The 12,383-nt window shown below is 43.0% G+C and overlaps 1 protein-coding gene across 1 annotated transcript in view; it reads left to right on the top strand.

Moving 5' to 3' along the window:
- Positions 1–12,383, top strand: part of phc2b (polyhomeotic homolog 2b) — a 58,772-nt gene that overhangs the window by 34,095 nt on the left and 12,294 nt on the right. The window contains exons 8-9 of the mRNA XM_080422034.1: positions 8,087–8,382; positions 9,087–9,504. Of these exons, the coding sequence (XP_080278160.1) occupies positions 8,087–8,382; positions 9,087–9,504 (714 nt within the window). The remainder of the gene's footprint in view (positions 1–8,086; positions 8,383–9,086; positions 9,505–12,383) is intronic.

The following is a 12,383-nucleotide window of genomic DNA, read 5'->3' as shown; positions in this document are numbered from 1 at the left end:
GGCTGGGCCACACGACACGATGCACAGTCAGAAATATCAGGCGTGGTTTACTGTGTCGTGGACTCGTTTGTTTTTGGTTTGGGAGTTGTAATTGAGCTGTTAGAGAGAAGGGAGAGAGCAGATCTTCTGGGAGCTGTGTCGCCGTTATCCCATTAAAACCGGGAAAGCATCTGTGTCCATTTTAGATTTTAGCTATATTTGTACCACTTTAACCATTATTTTATACTTTGGCTATTCAAACATGGCAGATATACAAGCTCATAGCGCGTCACGTGTAGATCTGCTATTTTCAAAAAATCTTGAAAATTGGCGCAAATATATTTTGTAAAGCGAACATTTTGTAACTCAAATCTTTGCTTCTGGGGGGTCCCTGGAACAAAATATTTTGAGATGGGGGTCGGCGGCCAAATTCATTTCAATTTTGGGGTTCCTTGACATGAAAAAAGTTTGAGCACCGCTGATATAGCAACATATGTTTTTCAGAAAACTGTTAGGATTTAGAAGACATTTTTAGAATCGGCCTCAGGTCTTAATGGGTTATTCCAACCGCCACAGACTACAGAGGGGGATCGTTTTGCTTGACTAGGGAGCGGACTGGGAGGCAGCTGTTCCACTGTATGGTTCATTGTGTTTCTTTAGCATTTTGATCTGCAGGCCAAAGCCAGCAGCACCCTACAATGTACACCCACAGCATGCAACAACTGCCAAAGCCCCCAAAAAGCACCACCTCATAGGCTAAATGGCACAGATTTACACAGAGTGATGGCTTGTCTGCATGTTGGCTCATGAATGTAGCTGCAGGCAACTGCATCCATCAGCTGCCAGGTTGAAGTTGGACATGATTATAAAAAGAAAAAATGTGGGAAGGCAGGCAATGCTTTTGTTATGAATATTTATTACACGGTTTGGTTGAATGCTTGATTCTGATTGGTCAATCACTGAATTCAGCGGTCAATCACTGAATTCAGCTGTGTGTTATTTCTGAATAATGACCGACGAGCTCTATAACAGACCGCTGTCTAATCAAAGGCTCAGAGCACCTGCTGCGCTGCTTGATTTTTTGCCGTATCCAACACGGCAGCCATGTAAACAAACGCGCAATGTCGTTTACAACTAAACATTGCTCTCAAGAAGGTTTTTTGAAAATGCAGTAACTGAAAATGTTATCAACACCTCCCTGTTATCCGAGGCGACTGTGTTGCGCTGGACACTTATGGAATACTTTCATTACAGTAAGCAAGGAAATGCTTCGTTTTGTTGTTACTTTTGGGTCAATTTATTAATTAATTTATTAAGTAGCCGTGTAATAAGCGGGATAATTGATGGCGCGCCGGTCATTGTTTAGAAATAACCCCCTTCAGGATCATTAATCCCCTCGGCTTCGCCTCGTGTTTAATAATCCTGTCGGGGTTATTTGAAACTTGCCCTCACACTCCCAATAGGCCAAGGAATATATATATATATATATAAAAACATTTCCAAAACTGCCTCATGGACCTAGACGTTTCTAGTTCTGGCTCGGATTCAAGTGGTTTTATTCGTTTATAACTGGGATTCACTTGGTAGTGTGCTGTCTCACCACCATTCATATGCTGCTCTTTACATGCAGAGTATTTCCTCTGAACTTTGACATTGATTTGATGTGCCTAAAGAGAGGGCTAACACCATTGATTACATAAATGTTATTTTGATTTTTAAAGCACATTTAGTGTGGATGGATATAGGCTGTGTTTGCTATTAACCTCCTCGTTCAGTCTAGATAGAAAGTGTCACACTGAAGAAGTACGCCAAGGCAGTGAGTGGCCATGGTGAGAATGTGGAAACTCTGGGATTTTCCAGGGATGTTTAAAAGCCCATTGGGAACATGTAGAGTGTTCTCCTAGAGACAACAACAGATAAATACACAGGCCTACAGACACATCGCTATGGGATTGTGTGTACATGCTGTGGTGGTATCTATATACTGTGTATGTGTGTATACTGTATAATACATATATTACTGTATATAAGTATGTGTGTGGGCGTAGGGGCATGAGTCACTCCACTCCTTAATCCCAAGGCCTTGAGGGGGGAATAGCATTTAAATTAATTTCCCTCTCTTCCTCTCCTTCCTAGACCTCTCTGTTCCTCATTAAGGGGCCTGAGAAAGCTGTTGAGATTCACTGAGAGGGCTGGTTCTTGTATCCGGTCTGCACACTGTTTTAGAAATCCCCCTGTTCTGTTCGGAAGACCCAGCAGATTGATGGATGTTATTATTCTCCCTAAGCATCTGTTTATGTTTTCATTCTAGTGTAAACCATCCTACTGTATTAGTCCAGTCAGTGTCCCAGATGGAATGCTAGTGTCAGGCTTCATATTGAAGGACAATTTAATAACCTAACCCTAACCTCCTACTCTAGGCCTCCATGCTACTAAATTTCTAAATATACTAACAATGGCCAACATTTTATAAAACTCTCTGGGACCCCTAAGAATGCTTTTTTTGGACAACATGATTTGGTCCAATATGGTCGGCCATTTTTTTCAATTCCTTTATAAATCTATATATAAATAAATAGCCTTGGGAACTAATGGTTCCCGAGCCATGTGGCCCATAGGTCAGGAGCCTATCTCTTGTTTTCCTTAGTGTGAGGCTGCTTGATGTATAACTACACCCTCCATGATGCTAGTATGTTGCAGGAACTTACCCAATTCCAACCCGTGATGCTAAGTATCAAGCAGGGTATTGGGTACCATTTTCAGTTAAGTGTGTGTGTGTGTGGGTGTGTGTGTGTGTGTGTGTGTGTGTGTGTGTGTGAGAGAACATATAATTCACATCACGTGTCTATTGCATCCAGTTCTACAATCTTAATGTTCCTACTTTTCACTGTTGCATTTCTAGGGCTAGCATACCCTCGTAGCACACTTGTATTAACCTACAGTACGGCATATTACAGTATTCCCCTGGTTAAGAATTCACAGCACGCAATGTGTTTACAGTCACCTCAAGCATATGCTTCCTTTGATTGGACAGTGGATGTTCCATTGCTGCTGTTATCTCAGCCAGGACGAAGGCAAGAAGGAGATTGTTTTTGTTTGTCTCACAAAGAGTGAGCTCAGATCAGTGAACTCATGTCCATGTTTCCCTCTGATGTCAAACTGGTGTGAGGGGACACACCAGTTTGTATTTTTTTTTACTTACATTTTTATCCCACGATTTTTGTAACCAATTTTTTCACCCAGTGCCAATGCCTAAGCTGTAATCCTGGGTGCTACTCTCCCTCTGCCAGCCTGGGGAGAGCCCCGAACTGAGCTCATGCTTCCTTCAATGCATGAAGAGTGAGCAGGCCGCTTCTTATCACCTGACAGGGGGGAGTTTCACCGGTAGGACGTAGCGCGTGGAAGGAAGGAACACGTTATTCCAACCAGTTCCTTTCCCCTCCATCAGGCTCCCCGGCTGACCAGGGGGAGGCAGTATAGAGACCAGGATTACTGCATGTTTGTGAGCGTACCTACCCTAGGGACTTAGTGACTTCATCAATATGACATCATCAGCATGATGTCAAAGATCCACAGGGAAGCCATGCCATTTTTAGACCCTGTGGGCTGAAATGTGCACAACCTAGCCACAGGCCCACCCCGTCTGCAATACCGTAGGCTACCCACATTCCTTGTATGTGGTTTCCACTGCATCCCACCACATGAAAATAAAAACACTTTTCCACCAGGTCCCATGACATTTAACGGGGCTAAAGACATGCACCTCTGCCTGGACAGAAACCGTCTACATTTTCCATAGCGGGTTACATACTGTGGTTGGCGGTGGGCGCTTCACAGGAAAGTCTTCAAAACCAGATGGAGTCTGTCCCAATGCAAAACATGCAGGGAAGGGAGAGAGGGTGGTCTGGGAGACAAGCGCTGGCATATTTGGCGGTAATCCATCCCCAGATTGGTGGGCGCGGGCGGACGGGAAAAAATGGGGGTGTTAATGGCACGGCAGCACACACTGTTGTGTTCACACTAGTCATCTGACTAACACTACTGTTTATCCCTGGGCAGGAGAGTTCATGCTGCTGATGTGCTAATAGTGCTTGAGACATGTGCTAGCGCTTGCGAGAGCTTCCTGTTGAACATCCCTTCGAAAGAATTACAATAGAAGAAATATATATTACATACGTATATATTATAGTCGCTGTTGGGTAGCCTTGTGTGTCCAAAACCATTCCTTTGTATACAATGACTAAATGCGTCCTCACGGTTTCCTGCTTGGTTGAGTTGAGAGACTCTTAACCCATTCAATCCGGGAACTCATCTGTGTCATTTTAGAGTTAAGCTATAACCATTATTTTATACTTTGGCTATTCAAAAATAGTAGATCTACAAGCTCTATGAACTTGTAAATCTGGTATTTTTGACAAATCGAGAACATTTGTGCAAATCTATGAATATATATATTTCTAAATTTTGACTCAAATCTTTGCTTCTTGGGGTCCCTGGAACAAAATATTTTCAGATGCCAAATACATATACGTAATTTTGGGGGTCCTTGACATGAAAAAGTTTGAGAACCACTGATATATATAGCAACATACGTTTTTTCAGAAAACTGTTAGGATTTAGAAGACATTTGTAGATGCCGTTCCCAGGTTGAATGGGTTAAGGAAGGAGGCAGCGAAAGAATTGGGGCCCCACTGACTCACCACTGACTACATACTGTATAGTATGTCATAGACAATTGGCTGTGCAGTGGGTTTCTCTCTCCCCCAGACGGTCCTGTGAGTGTACTCACCCCGGGGCTACTTTCGACACTTTCAGGAGCTCTTTTACAGACACACACACACACACACACACGCACACACACACACACACACACACTGTACATTCAAGTATGATTGATGAGCCTCGTTTGAAGGATTGCAGGAAGTCATTGGCTTAGGTTGTCATTTTGTCTGTGCTAGCCCGGTGCTGACAGGCGGTGATAGATACACTTTGAGAGGGTTTATGAGTAATAACCAGGGCCAAAACGGCAGCAGCAAGCCTGTCCGCACAGCTTTCAACAAGCTCTTAATATTACATTCTGTCAACAAGGGGCACACGGCCGACGGGTTAGCAACTAAACAAGTTCCTTTTTGCAGACGTCCACTGTATTTTCCTGTTTTCGTAAAGCCTTTGTATATTCTGCTCCTGATACACTGGGGTTGGACAATGATGTGTATGGCATCAAACGGTGCACGATTCAAAACAGGTATTTTCCTTCTTTGTTTTCCTTTTTTTAAATGTAGTGATGGGGAGGGTAAAATAAACACATTGGTCCCAACAAGCAAGACGTCTTGATTGACATTATTATGCAACTTCATGCTCCCCGGAGGATTAGCCCTTCTGATTTTGTTGACCCATGGACTTTCCTCTAGTGCCACTGCCATCCTAACTTAACGCCTCATCCTGACGGCCAGCGAGCGAGCGATCTGACACCGATATCGCATGAGAAACTGTCCTGATATGGAGAGTCGGCCATGGCGTTGTGACATTGCCTGAACCAATCAAATTAAGTAATGAACTAGAAAAAGTGCTCCCCGGAGCACAGGTCTCCGCCAGGTCAGGTACGTTATTCTGGCCTCCTGGTGGCGCTATAATAGGCCAATGTGAAAAGGGTGCCAACCGTGCCATTTATTCTTGCATTGACACTGCATTCATGATTTGAGGCATTTTGTTCCAAAAATGTGTTTTGCTAAATTAGACCTGCTGGTGGCGCTATAACAGGCCAATGTGAGAAGGGTGGCATTTCTTCCTCGGCCTAGTGGGAATGTGCGTGTGAAATTTCACGGAAATCCCAAGCTGTGTGTATACTTTGAGGCTTTTTGTTCAAAACGGACCAATCCTGCAAACTTTGGAAGCCAACCTTAGGCAATGAGGATGGAATATGGGAAATCGGACAGATCCGTGTTGATCACATGACTATAGTAATACTGTGTACCGATTTGCATGACGTTTGGATAAAATTTGTAGGAGTAATATAAATAAATGGGTTTTGCACAAATTGGCCTCCTGGTGGCGCTATAACAGGCCCATGTGAAAGATTTGGGGCAGAGGTTCTGAATTGGCATCCAGGGAGAGTGTGTGCACAGTTTCGGAGCGACCGGGCCAACGGTGCCGGAGATTAGCTGGTGACAGACGGACACACGGACACACACACGGACGGACGGACGGACGGACGGACGGACAAGGGGTAAAACATACTCTCTCGCCATGCCTTCGGCCTGGCGGAGACAATAACTATTGAGAGGAAAGGAATGTCTCCGCTTCATGAAGCTTCAACACGGTGCGCGCATGCTTACACACACACACACACACACACGTGCGCGCGCACACACACACACACACACACACACACACACACACACACACACACACACACACACACACACACACACACACACACACACACACACACACACACACACAGAGTCTCGTTCAGATATTGCCTGCATACATGCACAAACCGCAAGCATAGACCGGTGTCACAGGTGAGACCTAGTCCCTTCCTTCAGCAACTATACTGTTTGAACCACCCTGTGATATATGAAGTAATGAGGGTCTCACTGTACCATTTGAGGACTGTTTGAACTATACTGAAATGGGCTATAAATATGAAGTAATGAGCGTCTTACTACACAATCCTGAAATATAATATGAAGTGCACCAAGAGCAATGTGAACTAGAGAAGCTACTGTGTTGTCCGTCCACTATGCCATTTGAACATCCAATTACTTTCATACAACTTTAGACAAATCAAAATAGCTGTATTCCAGGAGGTTGGCAGTGACGATGGGGTGTATGGCCAAACATTTTACTTGCACAAAATATATAATTAAACTAATAGGATTGCCACAAAAGAAGAGAATTTAACCATCATGATTTTGGACACCACCTGGCCTTTCCACCCTAAAGCCAAAGATTTTGCTGTAGTGTAAGGATGGAACCCTTGTGTTTGGGTTTACGGAGCAATACATGGGCTGCTAGCGGGGCTGCCAGACAGTAATTATATTGGCTGAAATATTCCCGTAAAGAATATCAAAAACGGACTGAAAATTACTATTATTGCAACAGCAAAATAAACTATTTCATCCCATGTTTGGCTTTGCAAAACACATTAAGTGTTCATTTAATCGAACGCTGCCTTGGGTTGTGGTTGGCCTCTGATTTCCACCCACAAGCTTGCTTTTCTAGTCTTGCAGCACTATGTTCATGTTGTCAACTGGAAAAGCCTGTAATCTTTGTAGCCACAGTAGTAGCAGTTTGCTCCAATGGCATTGCCACAGTATAGTCAAACCAGTATATTGGGCCACCTGCAACAGTAATCTACAGATGAAAATATCATCAGCTCTAAACCTCCGTGTCGAAAATGAAAGTAGATTTTATTGTCTGTTGGTAATTGTGCTGATGATGTGCTGTGAAATCAAACGCATGAATTATACAAGAGAATACAATACATTTCCTGTGTGTGCGCTTGTCCTTGTCAAACACAAACACCACAAATTCACAGTACAGTTTCAGATTAACCCCAACCTTGCATTTCCTGTGTGTGTGCGCTTGTGAGTCCTTGTCAAACACAAACACCACACATTCACAATACAGTTTCAGATTAACCCCAACCTTTTGGGGTTATTCCCCAAAACACCGGGGTTCAGATCAGTTGTGTGAAATGAAGTTGGAACTACAGAGGGAGAGCGCATATCCCTGCCAAAGAATCTCTGACATCATATTGATGACTCCACGGGGACGATGTCAGTGTGGAACTCCATATTTGGGCAGGACTGATGAAAAGGATGGTGCATATGAAGTCACAAAATGTGAAAAATATTCACACACAACATAAAATGTATATTCACAATATGTGAAAGATATTGAGGGATTTACTTCCTTGGCCTACTTGCAGCGTGCACAAGAAATCTGCCTCTGATCGGCCTCTGAGAAATAATAACATTGAGAGGACGAAGTCATTGTAGGGTAACTGGACTGGGGTTCGTACTGTACATGGTTCTGGTGGAAAGCGTCTTACCCACTACATCAACTGTCATTACCATCTGCATCCTATTCTTGTCCCCAGCGTACCCCCAGCTTCAACCCCACGCTCTGGTCCACAAGCAGCAGCAGTTTGTGGTGCAACCAAGTCAAGCTGCTGCCCTCAGGACCCAGGGACAGCTGCTACAAACGGCCTCCATCCCGCCGTCGCAGCACCCAGTCCCGGTGCTGCCCAAGCCTGCGCCCCACCAGCCATCAGCACCCAGCCAGCAAGCCACCATCTTCCACTCACTCTGTCCCCATGCCCTCCACTCCACCCTGAGTCACGCCAAGGCCCAGCCTGTCCAGCTTACCGCCATCAACCTTCAGATACAGCCGACGGTAAATAGTTACTCACCAAAACCACAAGTGTAGCATGTGATAATGCAATATTACTGCATACAGCATTAGCGCACTGGTGGAATTCAATTAGATTGCATACTGGCCACTATACAGTACCATCACAGGTAGGAATGCACAAACGTTCCTACCTGATATATGCTTTAATGCTGATCCGGCTGATCCCTGTGATCTATATTGTATCTCAAACAAACTCAGGTGTAGATTCCTGCTGCAAAATTGTGTTCTCTCAATGGTTATCCATAGACTGTTAAATTATCTTTTTGGAGGTCTGCTACAAGAAAATGTCATCCGCTGATTAGTCTCGCGTAGCCGACGATCGATCTGTGAATTTCTGCCTACCGATGCGTCTGGTGACTATCTAAATTCAATGGGCTCGAACTCTGTGGAACCATTGCAAAGACTTTAGAGCGTTCCTTCAAATTAGGGACGTGATATGATTTGTTTCTAAAGCAGTGGGTATAAGTTTGTTAGCATATGTTTTCTCCGCTGTCTAGCCCAGGCCCCTACATTAAATTTAGATGTTAGATGACAAGATGTATTGGTAGGAAGAGATCTCTGTTCGTCTGGCTACATGAGACTAACACTTTATCTGTCTTTGCATTATGTCTGCATTATGTTCTGGCATAATTTATCTTTACATGTGTTTTTCTACTGGCCTTTTGTTTCCTGTGATGCATGCCTAGGCCTCTCGACTGGTCCAGGACAATAAAGATAAGCCCACCTCACTGGTGGTCAGAGAAACGTGTTCCATCCCAGCTCCACAGCCGCAGCAACAGCAGCAACTGCAACTGCAACAGCAACTGCAGCAGCAACTGCAGCAGCAGCAGCAGCAACAACAACAACAACTGCAGCAGCAACTACAGCAGCAACTGCAGCAACAACAACAACAACAACAACAACAACTGCAGCAACAACAACAACAACAACTGCAGCAACAACAACAACTGCAGCTGCAACAACAACAACAACTGCAGCAGCAGCAGCAACAGAAGCAACAGCAGCAACAGCAGCAGCAGCAGCCTACACCTTCTCCACCACAACCCCCCAAGCCTATAGAACTGCCCAAGGTTGACCCAGCCACGCCAGCTGTCCAGCCACAAGGTAACACATCAGCATTTTTGGTTTTCTACTAAGTATATAGAATGCCGGAATGAAACACACCGCTGCCTCCCATCATGTCCAAACTCAAGCAGTCCTTTTAGGTGCAAAGGTTTCGGCTGATTCAAGCATTCCAAGTGGTAAGTGGTAACTTCACACAAGAAACGAGGTTGGATTCCAACATGCCGTGCAGCAAACGTTGGCAAGTGGCTGAATGCCATGAAGCCAGCTCAACCGAATTACTTCACCATTGTGCAATATTAAGATTGGTAGCAGTTTCACTACTTTTGTGTTCTGTAGGTAGCTTTTACCATGGTCTAAAACCTTAAACCAATGTGCCAGTGCACCATTGTGAGTCAAATATTTACACTTTTACGTTTTAGATAAAACGCAGTCAGTCAGGTCTAATTGCCAAAATGTGTACTGCTATAAGAAAAAGATGGAAAAAAGAGAGTGCAGAATTATTTTCCTTTTGGTACTCTCCAGTTTTTAATACTTTATACTGCTTCAAGACTTTTTTTTATCTTGAGTTGTGCTGATGAAGAAATGTAACTGAGGCTTGTTTTCTTTTCTTGTGCTGTGCTTACAGTAGAAACACATTTATTCTAGCCTCCTGGGAGTAGCCTCAGTAAGTATTGTCTCTGACATTTACATTTGGGGGATTTGGCTGGTGCTCTTCATCCAGCAACTGAATCCAGATCATTCAGTGTCTTCACTGAATGATCTGGATTCAGTTGATCATTCAGTGTCTTCTTCAAGGATACCTCAACCGGACAGACAGCTGTTTACCACATAAACCCAAGTAACCCTATTGTGGGCATGTCATAATACGCAAACATTTGGCGAAAATAGCAGATCTACAACCTCAAGTTATAAGCTTGACTATTTTGAGCAAAGAGTTTTGGTGTCGAGGGGAAAAAGGAACAGACCAAGTGTATTGTATACCCCTGGGGGACCCTGGTCAATGAATATATGTTACAGTGCATAACATGTGGGAAACCAGTCAATCTAGGAAAAGCAGAAGACGTGTGTCTGTCAATGCGGCCGGGTGGGGCTACCGCACGAAAAGAACGCTCCCTCCCTCGGAATTGGTTGGAAAACAGCTTCGTTTTTTGTTTTGTTTTGTTTACTCATTTCCAAAAAACCCTTCTTCTGGGACAGTTTTCTGACAACCTGACACTAACCAGACAAAAAGAAAAGAGAAAAAAGTTTTGCATTTTAACGTAATTAATGAGTCACAACAACAGCTGAGCAAAGCACTCGTTGTGTACTGCGGCAGCATCAAAGCCGGCAGCATCAAAGCCTTGATGCTCTGTCTTGCGCTGAAAAACAAGCACTACTCCTTCTGCTTTTCCTAGATTGACAGGTTTCCTGCATGTACTGTGTAACATCCATACTGTATGGTTAATGGATTGATGTGGGAATCAAACCTGTGACCACTCATTTATGGGACCTTGCTGCCTTTACCAAGTGCTTGCTCATTGGGAAAGTGTTGGGTCTATGTAAGATTTGGTCTTGAAAGTGTCTTGAGACAACTTGCTGTGATTTGGCACTATATAAATCAGATTGATTGATTTGTTCAATTTTACATAATCCCATGACATGTATACTAGTGTGATTTGGTAATGGCATATGTTGGGGGCATCTTATGTGACAATCTTGAGAATAAACAAAATGAAGTTCTCTTAGTGATTATTCAAATCAATTGATTATTTTTTCAATTAATCAAATTATTGAGAAACACATTTTATACTTTTTTTTTTTTAATCAATTAAATTGATTAGTCTGATTAACCACTTAAGTCCTATTTTATACTTCATACTACAACGATGCTGTGCAAAAATACTGAAAATAGTCAATGTACATGTTCACAACATGCACGTACATACATTTTCTGTATTTTGTTTTACATTCTGGAAGAAAGGAAAAAAAAAAGTGTCCCCCAAAATTTATTTTTATTAAAAATCAGCTATTTTTTTAATCAATTTGTTTGATTAACTGTTGCACCTCTATAAGTGTATTGAAATGCCCAAGCAAAGCATATTCAAGTTGTACAACGAGGATGCATGCCCTGAGGAACTGTGTTAGGTCTAATGCAATTTTAAAGACTGCAACTGCAAGTATCAGTAACAAAATGCCAAGACATTTTGCAGAGTCAGTAGAACTTATTTTTTACATTGCTGCACTTCTCGCTTATTATGCACATTTGGTAGACTGGTTGGCTCAGAGAATGGGATTAAAATTGTTCTTTTGTGTGACGTGTCTTATGCAAAGACAGTGTGGCAGAGATAAGGTAGTGTATGATTACGGAATTATGATACCTTCACAGAGTACAAGCGGATATTGTCCATTTTAGGTGAAGAAAGCTTGTTTCTACTGTGACTGTCTGTCCTTCAGACTGTTGGCCAGGTATATACTCTTATTTCTTGTCAAATTAAATACTGTTCAACGCCACAGAATGGTGTATATGGCCAATATGTGGGGGGTGTACACTCACATCCTGAAAGCAGGACATTACCTTTTCCTCTGTTGGTCACAGTGGCTGATAGATACACCAATAATTTTCATTGTTTTGCAAATCAAATGTTTATTTATTTTTAATGACTTTCATGTATTTATTTTATAAGAACCTCTGCATAATGGCTGGTTACCTGTCCAAATGCTCTCATTACATTTACCAGCATGTGTGTCTGGTGCTAATCTCCCACCCTGTTGACTACTGAGGTGATGGTACAGAATAAATTGTACAGTCTTCTTTGAAGATCTATATACAGTAGCCTACTGTTTAAGCAGGTCTCCAGGCCTTCTTGCATGCTGCTGCATGGACCTATTGCACTAGTAGTACATAATGGTACTGTATGATTGGAAAACCATTCAGATTG

The sequence above is a fragment of the Gymnoscopelus braueri genome, assembly GCF_963280865.1.
Source record: "Gymnoscopelus braueri genome assembly, chromosome: 3".
Taxonomy (NCBI): domain Eukaryota; kingdom Metazoa; phylum Chordata; class Actinopteri; order Myctophiformes; family Myctophidae; genus Gymnoscopelus; species Gymnoscopelus braueri.
The sequence above is the reverse complement of the archived record's forward strand: the minus strand, read 5'-3'. Positions and strand labels throughout refer to the sequence as shown.